Below are 21983 nucleotides of genomic sequence, written 5' to 3' on the forward strand. Positions count from 1 at the left end.
TTCCCTTAAACTTCTTACTTTTTTTTGTAAGTAATGTTTTGTGAATCCGGCCCCTGATCTGTACTACACAGAAATGCATAATTATGGATATGAATGTCATTGTCTTCATGGTGTCTTATCCTGAATAGGTACACCATGGAAGAAATATGCAATATCATTCTTTGCATATATGGGTATTATTCTACACACTGACTATTCTAATCAGCTCTGCACCAAAACAATACCAAATTTGGTTGGACCGGACCACATCTGAACCAATCATAGACATTTCTGTTTCACAAGTTTGGACTGTACAGCCACAGAACAATGAGCCAGATATTTCACGGATGTATACGTGTAAAGCATCCGGTTGACATTTTCAGATATGGTGATGAGAAGAAGCCCAGTGGCCGGCAGTGGGAGATGGAGTGATATGGCTTTTGGCCGACATTCTTCTTATCAATGGAACATTTGATCTCAATACAGTTTGCTGTTCCAAAACTAAGAGTTTTGTACATTGTACCCTTTGCCAAAAAAAAAATACTGTTTAGGAGTGCAAGGGGGGAATTTAGTTATTGGAAACTGGTGTAATTGCGGCCTGCAATTTGGGGTGTTCCCGCATGTGGGCATTCCTACATCTGCAGGAACCCCTCTTTATACTTCTATTGGTAAATGTTTAAGCTAGGACAGGCGGGGGCGCTAATGCACAATAATGTTGGATGCCAGCTGCCAATAAACCCCCCAGAAGAAGGGGCAGGGGCGACAACGATAGCTAGCTAGCCGTACAACGGTAGACGGTGTCCTTCGTCCCTGCCTATCGGGTACTGTTTTCCCACAGTTATGTTAATGATGGCGAGGGCAGGCGGGAGAGAAGGGCACTGTGCTAGCTTAATCATCTAGTCCGGTGCACAGCAGGTGGGAGGCGGGGGAGACACCACAGATAGAACAATGAAACATTTGATCTCAAAACAGTTTTCTCTTCCCAAAACTAAAATCTGTTATGGACAGAGTGGACAACAGTTTGTAGACTTTACCCTTTGACAATGTTTTTTAAAAGTACGTTGTTAAGGAGTGCAAATGCGAATTGACTTATTGCACACGTGCACTTCAGAGTAGAATGTCCCTAGCATAAATATGCAAATGCATGCTATAAGTCACCAATAGGATCTCGCTAGCTCGTGCTTGGCTCAGCCTCCCCCCGCATGCTTTTTCTGCCCACTATGACTCATTTGTTCCCATTTTAAACGATTGGCTGTGGTCTCTTGGTTTAGTTATAAAAATCTTTGGTTCAGTAGAGTGCAGTACAATACAGTTATACTGTACATTTACATTACATTTAAGTCATTTAGCAGACGCTCTTATCCAGAGCGACTTACAAATTGGTGCATTCACCTTATGATATCCAGTGGAACAACCACTTTACAATAAGTGTACTGTATTGAACTCTACTGAACTATATTCTACTTTTCTTGACTATACTGTACAGTGATCTACTTTGCTTCACTGTAATGTGCTGTCCAAACTTGTGAAACACAGACGTCTATGATTGGTTCAGATTTGGTCTGGTCACCAATCATAGATGTCTATTAGGGATGCACCAATATGACATTTTTGGCTGATACTGATATCCTATTTTCCTTGCCAAAAAAAAACGATACCGATATTTGCATTTTTTGCGGCCTTTTGTGCATTCTAGTACAATTAAATAGTTGAAACACACACACACTGACCAAAAAGTAATTTTGTTGCCATTTACGTATATCCGCATTACCAGTAAAACATCAAAACGTATTTTTTTTCACTTGCTATGCTGTTTCGTTGTTAATTTTTTCAGTCTCAACCAGGATTTTGTTACACATGTCAAGCAGTGAAGTTTCAGCTCTGTCTGTCCGTGGCCTCTTCCTCTGTGCGCTCTGTCCGTTTCCATCTTGTCCGGCTGTGTCTAACATTTCGTGTAAACCCTGTTTCTTGTGTGCATCAAAGTAGCGGTCCTTGTACCTAGCATCGAGCATGGTGGCGACACAGTAAAGAGACTCAGAGTGCCACCGAATCGTAGAGTACTTTTGCAGGTTTTAACCCCACGGTATGTGTCGGCAGTTTTGTTGAGCAGGTGTTTCAATGCTATTACGGGGGTATTGCGTCTCCTGCAGACATAGTTGATTAGCTTATTTCTTAAGTCAGTTGTTCGAATGGAGCTAGGAGTGTGTTCATGTTTCCAAGTTTCAAACATGTTCTCACGTGCCATTGAAATGGCAGCAGCGGTATCAGAACCAGCACATTCTTGAGCATGCAATAACGCTTTCCTCAGTACCAAATCCTCATTGACCCACTGTGCTGTCAGTCAGCATGCTCATGGGGCTGACATCGCTTGTCCAAATTTCAGTCGTGAAGCTAATAGCAGTGATGCCCATAACAAGTAGCTCAGGGATGTGTGTTTCAACAATACTGTGTATCTCCGGTAGGGCAACATCTGAAAAATAGCACCTATTTGGTGGTGTGTACCGGGGCTCGAGGTGCTCGACCAGTCGGCGAAAGCCAACATCATCCACGACAGAGAAAGGTTGATTGTCAAGGGCAATGAATTCCATTATCTTGACGTTATTGGATTTCACCTTTGAGTTGTCTTGCTGAAAGTTTCTTACTCTTTCAAATGACTGCTTGACTTGTTTAGTTGTTGGAAGTGTGCGCTTAGTATTTTTCTGCATTTGTTCTGTGTAGCGCTGTCTTTTCCGTGGCGTCATTACGTCATCTACCTACGTTATATAGGTATGCACGTCAGCTTTGACATCGGTTTTGCACATCGGCGCTAAACCAGACATCGGGCCGATGTTGGCATTTTTAGCTAATATTGGCCGATTCCGATATGCTTACCGATATATCGTGCATCCCTAACGTCTATGTTTGGGCCAAATCAAGGCTGTTTTGGACCGGCCCAAAAATAGACGTTTGTGGATGTTGAAATCGAGGCCAGAGCGGACTGACCAAACTTCAACCACTTCAACGTCCATGTTCAGTGGGTGTGGATGCTGGTTACAGTAAGTGGAAAGAGAGGGGGTCATGGGTAGGTGTCAGTAAGAGCTGGTAGAGGTATCATTAACTAGAGAGAGAGGGTTTGTCCAGACTGTTCACACTCGCTTTGACCACCAGATGACTAAAAGAGAAAGAAAACAGTTATGATCTGAACATATTTTAAAATTGTATTTAACCTTTATTTAACTAGGCAAGTCAGTTAAGAACAAATTCTTATTTACAAAGACTGCTTAACCCGGACGACGTCTGGGCCAATTGTGTGCCCCCCTATGGGACTCCCAATTACGGCCGGTTGTGATATAGCCTGGAATCAAACCAGGGTCTGTAGTGACGCCTCTAGCACTGAGATGCAGTGCCTTAGACCACTGTGCCACTTGGGAGCCTAACAGTAGGAGTGGAAGAACAGTAGAAGATGACCCAACTGTGGTTTGTGACTATGATTTTCCATTGTAGCCAAATCAATTGCAGTATTAGTGTATTTTAAAAAAGGAAACAATTTATAGGTAATTTTGTTACCGTTTGGTAACAATTACGAGTTTTAATCACTTAATAAACAAAAAAATTATATTAGTAAAAACACAAACTAATTGGTAGGTTTACCTTGTTACTTCGGTTAACTTTCATTGTCCTTCCTCATTAGGTAACTTTTTGGTAACAGAATTACAAGACACACGTCAATGTTTTTTAAACTTACAGAAGGCAAATAATTTCTACAAAACCAAATATGTGTTGATATTAGTTGGCATGGGTCTTTACATATATTTCTAATACCTTTTAAGACTTTCTGGTAGAGGTTTTGTAAGACCCCTTTTCGATCAGTTTGACCAGAAATCAAAGCCATTACTTACGCCTAATTTTTAAGGGTCCTTGCTATCCGGAATCCTTGGGACATCCCAACTCTGACGTTACCCCATTGAAGTTTGCATTTAAAATGGTACGGGTTAAGTTTAGGCTTAAACTTCTTATGGCTGAAATCCCGTTAACGGGATCGATTTGACAACAGCCAGTGAAAGTGCAGGGCGCCAAATTCAAACAACAGAAATCTCATAATTAAAATTCCACAAACATACAAGTATTACACACCATTTTAAAGATAAACTTGTTGTTAACTTCTTTGGGGTAGGGGGGCAGTATTTTCATGTCCGGATGAAAAGCATGCCCAGAGTAAACGGCCTGCTACAAAGCCATAAAAGCTAGAATATGCATATTATTAGTAGATTTGGATAGAAAACACTCTGAAGTTTCTAAAACTGTTTGAATGATGTCTGTGAGTATAACAGAACTCATCAGGCAGGCAAAAACCTGAGAAAAAATCCAACCAGGAAGTGGGAAATCTGAGGTTGGTCGATTTTCAACTCAGCTCCTATTGAAGATACAGATTGATATTGGTAATGTTGCACTTCCTAAGGCTTCCACTAGATGTCAACAGTCGTTAGAACCTTGTCTGATGCCTCTACTGTTTAGTGGGGCCGAAGGAGAGAGGAATGAGTCAGAGGTCTGCCAGCAGCCACGAGCTGACCATGCGCGTTCACATGATAGTTTGCTCCAGTTCCATTTGCTTTTCTGAAGACAAAGGAATTCTCCGGTTGGAACATTATTAAAGAATTATGTTTAAAAACATCCTAAAGATTGATTCAATACATCGTTTGACATGTTTCTACTGACTGTTACGGAACGTTTTGCTTTTAGTGACTTTGTGACTTTGGATTTGTTTACCAAACGCGCTAACAAAAGTAACTATTTGGACATAAATTATGGACATTACCGAACAAAACAAACATTTCTGGGAGTGCATTCTGACGAAGATCAGCAAAGGTAAGTGATTTATAATGCTTTTATGACTTTTGTTGACTGCATAATATGGCGGATATATTTGTGTCTTGATTGTGCTCTGAGCGCCGACCTCAGATTATTGCATGGTTTTTGCTTTTTCGACATCTGACACAGCGGTTGCATTGAGGAGAAGTGCATCTAAAATTCCATGCATAACAGTTGTATCATTTAGCAAAGTTTATTATGAATATTCCTGTAAATTGATGTGGCTCTCTGCAAAATCAAAGGATGTTTTGGATCTTCTGAACGTAAGGCGTCAAAACTCAGATTTTTGGATATATCCAACCACAGTGTCCGATTTCAAAAAGGCTTTACGACGAAAGCATACCATGCGATTATGTTAGGTCAGCGCCTAGTCACAGAAAAACAGCCATTTTTCCAGCCAAAGAGAGGAGTCACAAAAAGCAGAAATGGAGATAAAATTAATCACTAACCTTTGATGATCTTCATCAGATGTCACTCATAGGACTTCATGTTACACAATACGTGTATGTTTTGTTCGATAAAGTTCATATTTATATCCAAAAATCTCAATTTACATTGGCGCGTTATGTTCAGTAATGTTTTGCTTCCAAAACCGGTGATTTTGCAAAGAGCCATGTCAATTTACAGAAATACTCATCATAAATTTGGATGAAAATACAAGTTTTATGCATGGAATTAAATATATACTTCTCCTTAACTTCTTGAGGGCAGGGGGCAGCTTTTTCACTTTCGGGAAAAATAGCATGCCAAAATTCAACTGCTTGCTACTCATCCCCAGAATATAAGATATGCATATTATTAGTAGATTTGGATTGAAAACACTCTGAAGTTTCTAAAACTGTTTGAATCATGTCTGTGAGAACAACAGAACTTATTCAGAACCATTCAGAATTTGTATTTTTTTGATGTCACTGTCTTTTCAATTAGATTTTTTAGAGACACCAGACTTGCTTGCAGTTCCTACCGCTTCCACTGGATGTCACCAGTCCTTGGAAATCGGTTGAGGTTATTCCTTTGTGTAGTGAAGAAGTAGGGCTATCGTAAATGAGGGTCACATGAAGTAAATTTTTGGAGAGAGTCACGTTATGAAAAAAGTTGCGTCAGTTTGGTTTCTTTTTGTATTGAACACAGATCATCCCGTCTTCAAATTGATCGATTATTAACGTTTAAAAATACCTAACGTTGTATGACAAAAGTAGTTTGAAATGTTTTGGTAAATTTACATGTAACTTTTGATATATTTTGTAGTGACTTGGCGAAAGTTGGAAGCTGTGATTTTCTGGATGAAACGGTCCAAATAAATTGACATTTTGGATATACAGTGGGGAGAACAAGTATTTGATACACTGCAGATTTTGCAGGTTTTCCTACTTACAAAGCATGTAGAGGTCTGTAATTTTTATCATAGGTACACTTCAACTATGAGAGACGGAATCTAAAACAAAAATCCAGAAAATCACATTGTATGATTTTTAAGTAATTAATTTGCATTTTATTGCATGACATAAGTATTTGATACATCAGAAAAGCAGAACTTAATATTTGGTACAGAAACCTTTGTTTGCAATTACAGAGATCATACGTTTCCTGTAGTTCTTGACTAGGTTTGCACACACTGCAGCAGGGATTTTGGCCCACTCCTCCCTACAGATCTTCTCCAGATCCTTCAGGTTTCGGGGCTGTCGCTGGGCAATACGGACTTTCAGCTCCCTCCAAAGATTTTCTATTGGGTTCAGGTCTGGAGACTGGCTAGGCCACTCCAGGACCTTGAGATGCTTCTTACGGAGCCACTCCTTAGTTGCCATGGCTGTGTGCTTCGTGTCGTTGTCATGCTGGAAGACCCAGCCACGACCCATCTTCAATGCTCTTACTGAGGGAAGGAGGTTGTTGGCCAAGATCTCGCGATACATGGCCCCATCCATCCTCCCCTCAATACGGTGCAGTCGTCCTGTCCCCTTTGCAGAAAAGCATCCCCAAAGAATGATGTTTCCACCTCCATGCTTCACGGTTGGGATGGTGTTCTTGGGGTTGTACTCATCCTTCTTCTTCCTCCAAACACGGCGAGTGGAGTTAGACCAAAAAGCTCTATTTTTGTCTCATCAGACGACATGACCTTCTCCCATTCCTCCTCTGGATCATCCAGATTTTCATTGGCAAACTTCAGACAGGCCTGGACATGCACTGGCTTAAGCAGGGGGACCTTGCGTGCGCTGCAGGATTTTAATCCATGACGGCGTAGTGTGTTACTAATGGTTTTCTTTGAGACTGTGGTCCCAGCTCTCTTCAGGTCATTGACCAGGTCCTGCCGTGTAGTTCTGGGCTGATCCCTCACCTTCCTCATGATCATTGATGCCCCACGAGGTGAAATCTTGCATGGAGCCCCAGACCGAGGGTGATTGACCGTCATCTTGAACTTCTTCCATTTTCTAATAATTGCGCTAACAGTTGTTTCCTTCTCACCAAGCTGCTTGCCTATTGTCCTGTAGCCCATCCCAGCCTTGTGCAGGTCTACAATTTTATCCCTGATGTCCTTACACAGCTCTCTGGTCTTGGCCATTGTGGAGAGGTTGGAATCTGTTTGATTGAGTGTGTGGACAGGTGTCTTTTATACAGGTAACGAGTTCAAACAGGTGCAGTTAATACAGGTAATGAGTGGAGAACAGGAGGGCTTCTTAAAGAAAAACTAACAGGTCTGTGAGAGCCGGAATTCTTACTGGTTGGTAGGTGATCAAATACTTATGTCATGCAATAAAATGCAAATTAATTATTTAAAAATCATACAATGTGATTTTCTGGATTTTTGTTTTAGATTCCGTCTCTCACAGTTGAAGTGTACCTATGATAAAAATTACAGACCTCTACATGCTTTGTAAGTAGGAAAACCTGCAAAATCGGCAGTGTATCAAATACTTGTTCTCCCCACTGTATATCGACGGAATTAATCGAACAAAAGGACCATTTGTGATGTTTATGGGACATATTGGAGTGCCAACAAAAGAATTCCGTCAAAGGTAAGGCATGATTTATATTTTATTTCTGCGTTTTGTGTCGTGCTTGCAGTGTTGAAATATGCTACTCTGTTTGTTTACTGATGTGCTATCATCAGATAATAGCATCTTATGCTTTCGCCGAAAAGCTTTTTTGAAATCTGACATGTTGGCTGGATTCACAACGAGTGTAGCTTTAATTTGGTATCTTACATGTGTGATTTAATGAAAGTTTGATTTTTATATCATGTTATTTGAATATGGCGCGCTGTATTTTCCCTGGCTATTGGCCGGTGGGATGTTTGCGTCCCACCTGCCCCAGAGAAGTTAATGCAACTGCTGTGTCAGATTTCAAAAAAGCTTTACAGCGAAAGCACACCATGGAATAATCTGAGTACAGCGCTCAGACACCAAAACAAGCCATACAGATACCCGCCATGTTGTGGAGTAAACAGAAGTCAGAAAAAGCATTATAGATATTCACTTACCATTGATCTTCATCGGAATGCACTCCCAGGAATCCCAGTTCCACAATAAATGTTTATTTTGTTCAATGAAGTCCATCATTTATGTCCAAATACCTGCTTTTTGTTCGCACGTTTAGTTCACGAATCCAAATTCACAAGACACGAGCACTAGGTCTGGCGAAAAGTCAAAAAAGTTACATTACAGTTAGTAGAAACATGTCAAACGATGTATATAATCAATCTTTAGGATGTTTTTATCATACATCTTAAATCTTTTCCAACCGGACAATTTCTTTGTCTTTAGAAATGAAAGGGAATGCAGCTCGCTCTCACGGCTGCGTGCGAGACTTAGCTCATGGCATTCTGCCAGACACCTGACTCAAACAGCTCTTATTCGCTCCCCCGTCACAGTAGAAGCCTGAAACAAGGTTCCAAAGACCTTTGACATCTAGTGGAAGCCTTAGGAAGTGCAATCAGACCTGAAAACCTACAAACCTCAGATTTCCCACTTCCTGGTTGGATTTTTTCTCAGGTTTTTGCCTGCCATATGAGCTCTGTTATACTCACAGACATCATTCAAACAGTTTTAGAAACTTCAGTGTTTTCTATCCAAATCTACAAATTATATGCATATTCTAGCTTCTGGGCCTGAGTAGCAGGCAGTTTACTCTGGGCACCTTATTCATCCAAGCTACTCAATACTGCCCCCCAGCCATAAGAAGTTAAGGGTTAGGGTAGGGACTTCCCAAGGAGCCCAGATAGCACTAACCAATTTTTAAGATGGAAAATAGTTGGAAAATGTATCTATGCCTTCATTTCCCCCAATATATATACTCTTCGCTTTCATTTGACACCCAATTTGATATGAACTTCACATGTTGGTGCTCATGGGTTCATTTTAAATAGAAATGAACCTAGCTAACCGCTAGCTGTGGTGATTGTGATAGCTAGCTAATGAAATCATTGTGCATTGCTGTTGTGGTGTTTTTCTAAACTGGTCTGTGTTTAAGGTCTGCACGCTGCTGTTTGAAAGGGGTTGCTTCGCTGTAGCAGAGCCTATTTGTAAAGCCTATTCACCATATTATGGCCAGAGATGGTTCATATTATTCCTACAAAATCTCTGATTAGGCTATTGCTACTAGCTACAGCGATGCAAACTCGTCACTTTTCGATGATATTTGCTGTTTTGATCTCAACATAGGTCATCCACGTGAAAAGTAAACAGACGCAGAGTGCATCACCCATGGAGCTATAAAAGAACAGGGCGATCAGATCTTCTCCCTGTGTGATCACATTACCTTCTCTGTCGGCTGTGTCATCACACACTCCACGCAACATTGTCCCTGTCTGGGATATTTGGAATGCAACTCGAGGTAAGCAACCTATGGTCAAAATAATGCTGCGGTTATAGTTGATAAGAAGTAAATTATAGTTGCATGTATGTTTCAATAGAGCAAATTATTACACTCAAAGTTACCTTTAGATAGCTGGCGTTAGCTAGCCACGTTAGCAACTAAGATGGCAAGCTAACATTACCACCCGCCAATGAATAATGGTCTATGTTACTCATATTGAAATTGAGTGAGCACTGAATGCATTCCTACGCGTCCTACAAACAGAATATCAGAGTTCAGATCGTAATATGTAATATCAGAACGAGTCCTCCATCCAATATCACGTGTGACAGCTGAGAGTAGCCAGCCGCATCTCCAGCCATTAGCCTACTCAGCTGCTTCTCCCTGTCTGTTCTTTCTGTGCATCTCCATCCATTTTTAAATGTTTTAAAACAGAGCACTGTGACACATGCCTGTGCCTTTGTCACAAAAAAACAGAAGTTTCTAGCCCAAACCCTTGGCGCACATGTTTTATAATATATAAGATAAAAAGCTTTTAAAACTTCTTAGGGATAGGTGTCCTGTCAACGGGACAGTTGTAAATCATGCAGCGCCTTGTGTCACGATCACAGATTTTAGAGAAACAACAAATGTTGTTACATATAAGTGTCTTATATCGTCTGAAAGCTTAAATTATTGTTAATATAACTGCACTGTCCAATTTACAGTAGCTATTACTAAGAATTAACTACTCGTGGGCTGAGTTTTTGGTTTGATATCAAACAACCTTGTTTAGTCATGTTACCTGGCTAGCTAGCTAACAACTTGTTAACTTGGCTATGCACACATTTGAATGGCACAGGGAAACGGGATAGATAGCCTACTCAAAGAGATACTTCAAAGGTAGGATGCATATGCCAATGTAATTCTAAACTAAATCTGAATCAAAAGTCAATGTATTTTACTGGTGTTAATTAATTTCTGTTTGGTGCCTAACTTTTAGGAGCTGTGTGTGTGTGGGGGAGGGAGAGTATGTATGCTCTGTGTGTAAAGGTGTCTGAAGAGTAGGCTAAAGATGGTTTCATGTAGAACCTAGTGTGTTTTCCCCTTATTGCCAAAATGAAAATGCAGATTATTCGTTTTATATTCCTTACTATGTCTGTCCTGCCCAATCACAGGTAGACCTTTTGGATATGAGCAAATCAGCTATTTTCTGCAGTAGCCATTTCTATTATACAGTAAAACGTGTGGAGTTAAATTCAATGTGTTGTATTGAGGAGAGGTGTGAATATCAGGGACAGGTTTTTCTGCGCAGCACGTACGTGCAGAACGTATACAGGGTTCGATACTGCGACAAAAACAGTAGCTTTTGAAGCTATTTGACTTGGCAGTGCGACACACATTTAAAATTGGCCAGTGAAAATAAATGACCTGGTCACATTCGTTTTTGGTTCACAATCCGCAATTTTTTTTGTCATTATGATGTGCAATTGACCATAAATAAACCAACTTTATGAAGCGGCAACAACGGCACGGGAGTGCCCCTGTCTGTGTGTCAGGCCTCAACATACAGGGGAGGTTTTGTAAACCCTTCGATCATCCCCATCAGTGACCCGTTTGGGCCAGTGAACAAAATATTGTAATAATGGTATTTTTAATCTAGGCTATATAATTTTTAAGCTGTTCGTTATGTCGATTTATTTATCACACGCGCTGCTCACATATAGATAATCTGTCTTGCAGAGAGAGCGCGCAACTCTCAAACAGCTGGTCGTTGCATTTTGCGATTTTTCTTTGGTCTCTGGGGAGATAAATCTAGCTAGCTAAATCAGCCATTGGCTAGGCCATCAGAAGCTAGATAGAAGGCATCTGCTGTTCAACGGTATTAGAGCAGAATTTTGGAGTGACAGTGGAATCAACCAATTACATTTTAACCTGTAATGGGTGGGACCGTCTTTACCAAAATGGTTCATTTAAGGATGTAGCTATTCTGTTGCGGTTAAACCATGCCCATTTATTATGACCAAGACAATGTTGAATGTTTGCCTCAACTTGGTTTTCCATACAATGCGTTCCATTAGAAAGGGAACCCAGTTTTTGGTCGCTTTCTCATTTTAGGACATGATACAATAACTCATCAATAACTCTTTAAACATCTCAAATGGCAAGACTGACTAGCTACCACATGTACATACTTCATTAGTGTGTTTGTGTCGGGAGCATGCTTTCTATTTTGTCAGGTAATGCCCACGTTATTGTGACATATTTTATAATGTCATTTTGCCGTGCGGTAGCAGAGAGAACAGTCTATGACTAGGGTGGCTGGAGTCTTTGACAATTTTTAGGGCCTTCCTCTGACACCGCCTGGTATAGGAGTCCTGGATGGCAGGAAGCTTGGCCCTAATGTAATGGGCCGTACGCACTACCCTCTCACCGTAGTGCCTTGTGGTCGGAGGCCAGGCAGTTGCCATACCAGGCAGTGATGCAACCCTCAGGATGCTCTCAATGGTGCAGCTGTAGAATCTTTTGAGGATCTGAGGACACATACCAAATCTTTTCAGTCTCCTGCGGGGGAATAGGCTTTGTCTTGCCTTCTTCACGACTGTCTTAGTGTGTTTGGACCGTGATAGTTTGTTGGTAATGTGGACACCAAGGAACTTGAAGCTCTCAACCTGCTCCTGAGAATGGGGGCATGCTCGGTCCTCTTCCTGTAGTCCACAATCATCTCCTTTGTCTTGATCATGTTGTGGGAGAGGTTGCTGTCCTTGCACCACACGGTCAGGTGTCTGACCTCCTCCCTATAGGCTGTCTCATCGTTGTCGGTGACCAGGCCTTGCACTCTTGTCATTGGCAATTATCTTTTTTATTTTTTCACCTTTATTTAACCAGGTAGGCAAGTTGAGAACAAGTTCTCATTTATAATTGCGACCTGGCCAAGATAAAGCAAAGCAGTTCGACACATACAACAACACAGAGTTACACATGGAGTAAAACAAACATACAGTCAATAATACAGTAGAAAAAAATAAGTATATACAATGTGAGCAAATGAGGTGAGATAAGGGAGGTAAAGGCAAAGAAAAGGCCATGGTGGCGAAGTAAATACAATATAGCAAGTAAAACACTGGAATGGTAGATTTGCAGTGGAAGAATGTGCAAAGTAAAGATAGAAATAAATGGGGTGCAAAGGAGCAAAATAAATAAATAAATAAATACAGTAGGGGGAGAGGTAGTTGTTTGGGCTAAACAGGGAGTACAGGAGGGGACTGAGCACGCACCCGAGGGCCCACGTGTTGAGGATCAGCGTGGTGGATGTGTTGTTACCTACCCTTGCCACATGGGTGGTATGGGTGGCCCGTCATGAAGTCCAGGATCCAGTTGCAGAGGGATGTGTTTAGTCCTAGGGTCTTTAGTTTAGTGATGAGCTTTGAGGGCACTATGGTGTTGAACGCTGAGCTGTAGTCAATGAATACCATTCACACATAGGTGTTACTTTTGTTCAGGTGGGAAATGGCAGTGTGGAGTGCAATAGAGATTGCATCATCTGTTGGGGCGGTATGCAAATTGGAGTGGGTCTAGGGTTTCTGGGATAATGGTGTTGTGAGCCATGACCAGCCTTTCAAAGCACTTTATGGCTACAGACGTGAGGGCTGTGGGTCGGTAGTCATTTAGGCAGGTAACCTTAGTGTTCTTGGGCACAGGGACTATTGTGGTCTGCTTGAAACATGTTGGTGTTACACAGTCAGGGACAGGTGGAAAATGTCAGTGAGACACTTGCCAGTTGGTCAGCGCAGTACACATCCTGGTAATCCGTCTGGCCCTGCGGCCTTGTGTATGTTGACCTGTTTAAAGGTCTTACACACATTGGCTGCGGAGAGCGTGATCACACAGTCGTCCGGAACAGCTGGTGCTCTCGTGCATGTTTCAGTGTTACTTGCCTCGAAGCGAGCATAGAAGAAATTTAGTTTGTCTGGTAGGCTTGTGTCACTGGGCAGCTCGCTTCCCTTTTGTAGTCTAATAGTTTGCAAGCCGTGCCACATCCGACGAGTGTCAGAGCCGGTGTAGTACGATTCAATCTTAGTCTTGTATTGAAGCTTTGCCTGTTTGATGGTTCGTATGAGGGTGTAACAGGATTTCTTATAAGCTTCCGGGTTAGATTCCCACTCCTTGAAAGCGGCAGCTCTACCCTTTAGCTCAGTGAGGAGGTTGCCTGTAATCCATGGCTTCTGGTTGGGGTATGTACGTATGTTCACTGTGGGGATGACGTAATCAAGGCACTTATTGATGAAGCCAGTGACTGAGGTGGTGTACTCCTCAATGCCATCGGAAGAATCCCAGAACATATTCCAGTATGCTAGCAAGACAGTCCTGTAGCTTAGCATCTGCTTCATCTGACCACTTTCTTATTGACCGAGTCACTGGTGCTTCCTGCTTACATTTTTTGCTTGTAAGCAGGAATCAGGAGGATAGATTTATGGTCAGATTTGCCAAATGGAGGGAGAGCTTTGTATGTGACTCTGTGTGTGGACTAAAGGGGGTCTAGAGTTTAAAAAAATTCTCCCTATAGTTGCACATTTAACATGCTGTTAGAAATTAGGTTAAACTGATTTAAGTTTCCCTGCATTGAAGTCCTCGGCCACTAGGAGCGCCGCCTCTGGATGAGCGTTTTCCTGTTTGCTTATGGCCGTATACAGCTCACTGAGTGCGGTCTTAGTACCAGCATCGGTTTGTGGTGGTAAATAGACAGCTACGAAGAATATAGATGAAATGCTCTACCTCAGGTGAGCAAAACCTCGAGACTTCCTTAGATTTCATGCACCAGCTGTTGTTTACAAATATCAAATGTATTTACATAGCCCTTCTTACATCAGCTGATATCTCAAAGTGCTGTACAAATATACATAGACCGCTACCCCTTGTCTTACCAGAGGCTGCTGTTCTATCCAGAAATTGCAGGGCGCCAAATTCAATCAACAGAAATCTCATAATTCAAATTTCTCAAACATACAAGTATTAGACACCATTTTAAAGATAATTCTCGTTAATCCAACCACAGTGTCCGGTTTCAAAAAGGCTTTTCGGCGAAAGCAGAACATATCATTATGTTAGGTCAGCAACTAGTCCCAGAAAGCATACAGCGATTTTTCCAACCAAAGAGAGGAGTCACAAAGAGCAGAAATAGAGATAAATAGAGATAAAATGAATCACTAACCTTTGATATTCTTCATCAGATGACACACCCGGGACAGCATGTTACACAATACATGTATGTTTTGTTCGATCAAGTTCATATTTATATCCAAAAACCTCAGTTTACATTTGGCTTTGCCTCCAAAACATCCCGTGAATTTGCACAGAGCCACATCAATTTACAGAAATACTCATAATAAACATTGATAAAAGATACAAGTGTTATTCACAGAATTAAAGATATACTTCTCCTTAATGCAACCGCTGTGTCAGATTTCAAAAAAACTTTATGGAAAAAGTAAACCATTCAATAATCTGAGTACGGCGCTCAGACAACAAATCAAGCCAAACAGATATCCGCCATGTTGGAGTCAAAAGAAGTCAGAAATAGCATTATAAATATTCACTTACCTTTGATGATCTTCATCAGAATGCAATCCCAGGAATCCCAGTTCCACAATAAATGTTTGATTTGTTCGATAAAGTTCATCTTTATGTCCAAATACCTCCTTTTTGTTAGCGCGTTCAGCCCAGTATTCTAAATTCATGACGCGCGATCACTAGGAGCAGACAAAGTCAAAAAGTTCCGTTACAGTCCGTAGAAACATGTCAAACGAAGTATAGAATCACTCGGATGTTTTTAACATAAATCTTCAATAATGTTCCAACCGGAGAATTCCAATGGAACTCAAGCTAACTCACGTGAACGCGCATGGTCAGCTCATGGCACTCTGGGAGAGACCTTACTCAATCCCCTCTCATTCGCCCCCACTTCACAGTAGAAGCATCAAACAAGGTTCTAAAGACTGTTGACATCTAGTGGAAGTCTTAGGAAGTGCAATATGACCCCATAGTCACTGTGTATTCGATAGGCCAAGAGTTGAAAAACTACAAACCTCAGATTTACCACTTCCTGGTTGGATTTTTCTCAGGTTTTCGCCTGCCATCTGAGTTCTGTTATACTCACAGACATCATTCAAATAGTTTTAGAAACTTCAGAGTGTTTTCTATCCAAATCTACTAATAATATTTTTTTTTTTTTTTTTTTTTTTTTTTCACCTTTATTTAACCAGGTAGGCTAGTTGAGAACAAGTTCTCATTTGCAACTGCGACCTGGCCAAGATAAAGCATAGCAGTGTGAACTGACAACACAGAGTTACACATGGAGTAAACAATAAACAAGTCAATAACATGGTAGAAAAAAAAGAGAATCTATATACAATGTGTGCAAAAGGCATGAGGTAGGCAATAAATCGAATAATTACAATTTAGCAGATTAACACTGGAGTGATAAATCATCAGATGATCATGTGCAAGAAGAGACACTGGTGTGCAAAAGAGCAGAAAAGTAAATAAATAAAAGCAGTATTGGGGGTGAGGTAGGTAAATTCGGTGGGTAGTTTTTAGATGGACTATGTACAGCTGCAGCGATCGGTTAGCTGCTCGGATAGCAGATTTTTAAAGTTGTTGAGGGAGATAAAAGTCTCCAACTTCAGAGATTTTTGCAATTCGTTCCAGTCGCAGAGAACTGGAAGGAAAGGCGTCCAAATGAGGTTTTGGCTTTAGGGATGATCAGTGAGATACACCTGCTGGAGCGCGTGTTGCGGGTGGGTGTAGCCATCGTGACCAGTGAACTGAGATAAGGCGGCACTTTACCTAGCATAGCCTTGTAGATGACCTGGAGCCAGTGGGTCTGACGACGAACATGTAGCGAGGGCCAGCCGACTAGGGCATACAGGTCGCAGTGGTGGGTCGTATAAGGTGCTTTAGTAACAAAACGAATGGCACTGTGATAAACTGCATCCAGTTTGCTGAGTAGAGTATTGGAAGCTATTTTGTAGATGACATCGCCGAAGTCGAGGATCGGTAGGATAGTCAGTTTTACTAGGGTAAGTTTGGCGGCGTGAGTGAAGGAGGCTTTGTTGCGGAATAGAAAGCCGATTCTTGCTTTGATTTTGGATTGGAGATGTTTGATATGAGTCTGGAAGGAGAGTTTGCAGTCTAGCCAGACACCTAGGTACTTATAGATGTCCACATATTCTAGGTCGGAATGTCCAGGGTGGTGATGCTAGTCGGGCGTGCGGGTGCAGGCAGCGAACGGTTGAAAAGCATGCATTTGGTTTTACTAGCGTTTAAGAGCAGTTGGAGGCCACGGAAGGAGTGTTGTATGGCATTGAAGCTCGTTTGGAGGTTAGATAGCACAGTGTCCAAGGAAGGGCCGGAAGTATATAGAATGGTGTTGTCTGCGTAGAGGTGGATCAGGGAATCGCCCGCAGCAAGAGCAACATCATTGATGTATACAGAGAAAAGAGTCGGCCCGAGAATTGAACCCTGTGGTACCCCCATAGAGACTGCCAGAGGACCGGACAACATGCCCTCCGATTTGACACACTGAACTCTGTCTGCAAAGTAGTTGGTGAACCAGGCAAGGCAGTCATTAGAAAAACCGAGGCTACTGAGTCTGCCGATAAGAATATGGTGATTGACAGAGTCGAAAGCCTTGGCCAGGTCGATGAAGACGGCTGCACAGTAATGTCTTTTATCGATGGCGGTTATGATATCGTTTAGTACCTTGAGCGTGGCTGAGGTGCACCCATGACCGGCTCGGAAACCGGATTGCACAGCGGAGAAGGTACGGTGGGATTCGAGATGGTCAGTGATCTGTTTGTTGACTTGGCTTTCGAAGACCTTAGATAGGCAGGGCAGGATGGATATAGGTCTGTAACAGTTTGGGTCCAGGGTGTCTCCCCCTTTGAAGAGGGGGATGACCGCGGCAGCTTTCCAATCCTTGGGGATCTCAGATGATACGAAGGAGAGGTTGAACAGGCTGGTGATAGGGGGTGCGACAATGGCGGCGGACAGTTTCAGAAATAGGGGGTCCAGATTGTCAAGCCCAGCTGATTTGTATGGGTCCAGGTTTTCCAGCTCTTTCAGAACATCTGCTATCTGGATTTGGGTAAAGGAGAAGCTGGGGAGGCTTGGGCGAGTAGCAGCGGGGGGGGCGGGGCTGTTGGCCAAGGTTGGAGTCGCCAGGAGGAAGGCATGGCCAGCCATTGAGAAATGCTTGTTGAAGTCTTCGATTATCACGGATTTATCGGTGGTGACCGTGTTACCTAGCCTCAGTGCAGTGGGCAGCTGGGAGGAGGTGCTCTTGTTCTCCATGGACTTTACAGTATCCCAGAACTTTTTGGAGTTAGAGCTACAGGATGCAAATTTCTGCTTGAAAAAGCTGGCCTTTGCTTTCCTGACTGACTGCGTGTATTGGTTCCTGACTTCCCTGAACAGTTGCATATCGCGGGAGCTCTTCGATGCTATTGCAGTTCGCCACAGGATGTTTTTGTGCTGGTCGAGGGCAGTCAGGTCTGGAGTGAACCAAGGGCTATATCTGTTCTTGGTTCTGCATTTTTTGAACGGAGCATGCTTGTCTAATATGGTGAGGAAGTAACATTTAAAGAATGACCAGGCATCCTCAACTGACGGGATGAGGTCAATATCCTTCCAGGGTACCCGGGCCAGGTCGATTAGAAAGGCCTGCTCGCAGAAGTGTTTTAGGGAGCGTTTGACAGTGATGAGGGGTGGTCGTTTGACCGCGGACCCGTGGCGGATACAGGCAATGAGGCAGTGATCGCTGAGATCTTGATTGAAGACAGCAGAGGTGTATTTGGAGGGCAGGTTGGTCAGGATAATGTCTATTAGGGTGCCCATGTTTACGGATTTAGGGTTGTACCTGGTGGGTTCCTTGATGATTTGTGTGAGATTGAGGGCATCATGCTTGGATTGTAGGACTGCCGGGGTGTTAAGCATATCCCAGTTTAGGTCACCTAACAGAACAAACTCTGAAGCTAGATGGGGAGCGATCAATTCACAGATGGTGTCCAGGGCACAGCTGGGAGCTGAGGGGGGTCGGTAGCAGGCGGCAACAGTGAGAGACTTATTTCTGGAGAGATTAATTTTTAAAATTAGAAGTTCGAACTGTTTGGGCATAGACCTGGAAAGTATGACAGAACTTTGCAGGCTATCTCTGCAGTAGATTGCAACTCCTCCCCCTTTGGCAGTTCTATCTTGACGGAAAGTGTTATAGTTGGGTATGGAAATCTCAGAATTTTTGGTGGCCTTCCTAAGCCAGGATTCGGACACGGCAAGGACATCAGGGTTGGCAGAGTGTGCTAAAGCGGTGAGTAAGGCAAACTTAGGGAGGAGGCTTCTGATGTTGACATGCATGAGGCCAAGGCTTTTTCGATCACAGAAGTCAACAAATGAGGGTGACTGGGGACATGCAGGGCCTGGGTTTACCTCCACATCACCCGAGGAACAGAGGAGTAGTAGGATGAGGGTGCGGCTAAAGGCTATCAAAACTGGTCGCCTAGAGCGTTGGGGACAAAGAATAAAAGGAGCAGATTTATGGGCGTGGTAGAATAGATTCTGGGCATAATGTGCAGACAGGGGTATGGTGGGGCGTGGGTACAGCGGAGGCAAGCCCAGGCACTGGGTGATGATAAGAGAGGTTGTATCTCTGGACATGCTGGTCTCAATGGGTGAGGTCACCGCATGTGTGGGGGGTGGGACCAAGGAGGTATCAGAGGTACGGAGAGTGGAACTACAGGGTCCATTGCAAACCAAAACAATGATAATGATAACTAGCCTGAACAACAGTATGCAAGGCATATTGATATTTGAGAGAGACATACAATAAGGCATAAAGTGATTGCAGGTCTTGATTGGGAGAGCTAGCTAAAACAACAGGTAAGATAACAGCAGCAATAACAGGGTGCTAGTCTAACACAGCAACAACAGGTAAAAATGGCGACGACTAGGCAGAGAGGGTCGGATTAACTACACACAGATCCTGAGTTAAAGCACAGAGCCGACAGATAAAACACAAATAAACAGAATGGAGTACCGTGAATTAATGGACAGTCAAGCATGCATCAGCTATGTAGCCAAGTGATCATAGTGTCCAGGGGGCAGCCGTAGATGGAGCAGGGAGGCCTCCACTAAGCTAGCACGCGGCGTTTAAAGTTAGTAGCCCGGGGGGTGGTCTGCTCAGACGGAGGGGGTCTGCTCAGACGTGGTCGTGTCGACAGAGAATCCAAGCCAGATGGCGATGGCGAAAGAGAGGTTGTGAATTGTAGAATTGTGTTTGCTAACTGGTGCTAGCTTCGTGGCAGTGGCGCTAGCTGCGCTAGCCGCAAGCTAGCTGTGAGGATCAGAAGCAGTGGCTCAGGGATTACGGCAGGAATCCGGCGTTGTTGTCGAGAGACAGTCCGATGCTGGTAAATTGGTGAGTAATATCCAGGCTAATAACAGGGCTGGTGTCTGTGCAGAAGGTAAAAGCTACTAGCAGCGGCAAAAAAAATTGCTAAATTAGCTTGTAGCTGGTATTGTAGCCCAAGAATTCGCTGGTAGACCTCTTCAGCTAGCCGGCAGATGGGCCTAGCTCGAGGCTAGCTCAAGGCTAACTGGTGCTTGCTTCGGGACAGAGGTGTTAGCCAGTAGTAGCCACTCGGTTGCAGCTAGCTAGCTGTGATGATACGGTGTAATTGTCCAGAGCTTGCGTCAGGAATCCGGTGATGTGGTAGAGAAAAAGCAGTCCTATATGCTCTGGGTTGATATCGCGCTTGCAGACTGGCAGGTATTGGCCCGGTATTGAAGCTGGCTGTGTCCGAGTTGAGGGTGAAGACCGCAGCAATGGCTAACTGACTACTAGCTAGTAGCTAGTTATCTGGCTAGCTTCTGATTGGGGTTACGGTTCTAAAGTATAAAAAAATAGCAGGTCCGTACCACATTGGGTGAGGCGGAATGTAGGAATGTATATTCAGTTCCTAGATGGAAAGTGAAATTAAAATATATACGAAATGTATACGAAAAATACGAAGACTATTTACACGGGACAGGACAAAACAAAGACTCGTCCGACTGCTACGCCATCTTGGATTCCAAGGTGCATTTATTAGCAACTGGGACTGAATAGCAGGCAGTTTACTCTGGGCACGCTTTTCATCCAAACGTGAAAATGCTCCCCCCTAGCCCAAACAGGTTAAAACCAGCCAGCTGTATGTTATGCATGTCGTTATTCAGCTACGACTCAGTGAAACATAAGATATTACCGTTTTTAATGTCCCGTTGGTAAGATATACGTGCTCGTAGCACGTCTATTTTATTATCCAATGATTGTACGTTGGCTAATAGGGCTGATGGTAAAGGCAGATTACCCACTCGTCGTCGGATCCTTACAAGGCACCCAGTCCTTCGTCCCCGATATCTCTGTCTCTTTGCCCAGCGAATGAGGTGGATGAGGGCCTTGTCGGGCGTCTGAAATAAATCCTTCCCGTCCGACTCGTTAAAGAAAGAGTATTCCTCCAGTACGGGGTGAGTAATCGCTGTCCTGATATCTAGAAGCTCTTTTCGGTCATAAGACACAGTGGCAGGAACATTATGTACAAAATAAGTTACAAATAAGGCGAAAAAACACAATAGCATAATTGGTTAGGGGATCGTAAAATGGCAGCCATCTCCAAACGGCATTACAAATGTGTTTGATTTAAAGGGATAGTGCGAGATTCAGTCAGGTGAAGGTAGTTTAGCGAGTGATTGCAATGAATGGATGCTAATTGACCTCATAGACTTCCAGTCATTGCGCAAACCTAGTTAGCAACTTCCTTCAAACTGCTCGCAGAACATAAAAATGGTATCAATGAGTTCATCTGACTCTGGGTAAGTAGAAAAATTGCTTAGTTTCCAACATCTCGCACTATCCCTTTAAGTCTGTACCTGTTTAGCGACACATCCCACTTCGGAAGGTATATCCGTAGTCGGTAGATAGTTTTTATTAAATCTGCATCCCTTATATCACCGAGCAGTTCATAAGAAAGTATTTAAGCCAGTCGTTAGATGCTATAGTGTGGGAACATGACGACTTTAGCCAGCATGTCTACCCCTATAACCAACCTTACGCTAGCGAGTCAGTCACTCACATCTTGAGTCAGCAGTAATACCTCTCTAATGAAGTGTTCTTGTTTTATAGCTGGGTGGCTGGTCACTACAACCTCCTCCCACTATGGAGGCAGGAGGAAAAGACTGTGAGGACGAGACCCTACAAACTGCCTTTAAAAAGCTCCGGGTAGATGCTGAAAGGTTCGTAGTACTGTTAATGGCTATTACATTTTCAATTCTTTCAC

General features: G+C 43.0%; 1 protein-coding gene across 2 annotated transcripts in view; it reads left to right on the plus strand.

The window, feature by feature from the left end:
* The window catches only part of oser1 (oxidative stress responsive serine-rich 1), a 36771-nt gene that overhangs the window by 1883 nt on the left and 12905 nt on the right, over nt 1-21983 (plus strand). The window contains exons 2-3 of one of the 2 annotated variants that reach the window (XM_071334642.1): nt 9483-9654; nt 21830-21939. In XM_071334642.1, coding sequence (XP_071190743.1) covers nt 9643-9654; nt 21830-21939 — 122 coding nt within the window. In that variant the 5' untranslated portion in view covers nt 9483-9642. The remainder of the gene's footprint in view (nt 1-9482; nt 9655-21829; nt 21940-21983) is intronic. The other variant, XM_071334643.1, reaches the window with a different exon arrangement.

The sequence above is a fragment of the Salvelinus alpinus genome, chromosome 12 (genome assembly GCF_045679555.1).
Source record: "Salvelinus alpinus chromosome 12, SLU_Salpinus.1, whole genome shotgun sequence".
NCBI lineage: Eukaryota > Metazoa > Chordata > Actinopteri > Salmoniformes > Salmonidae > Salvelinus > Salvelinus alpinus.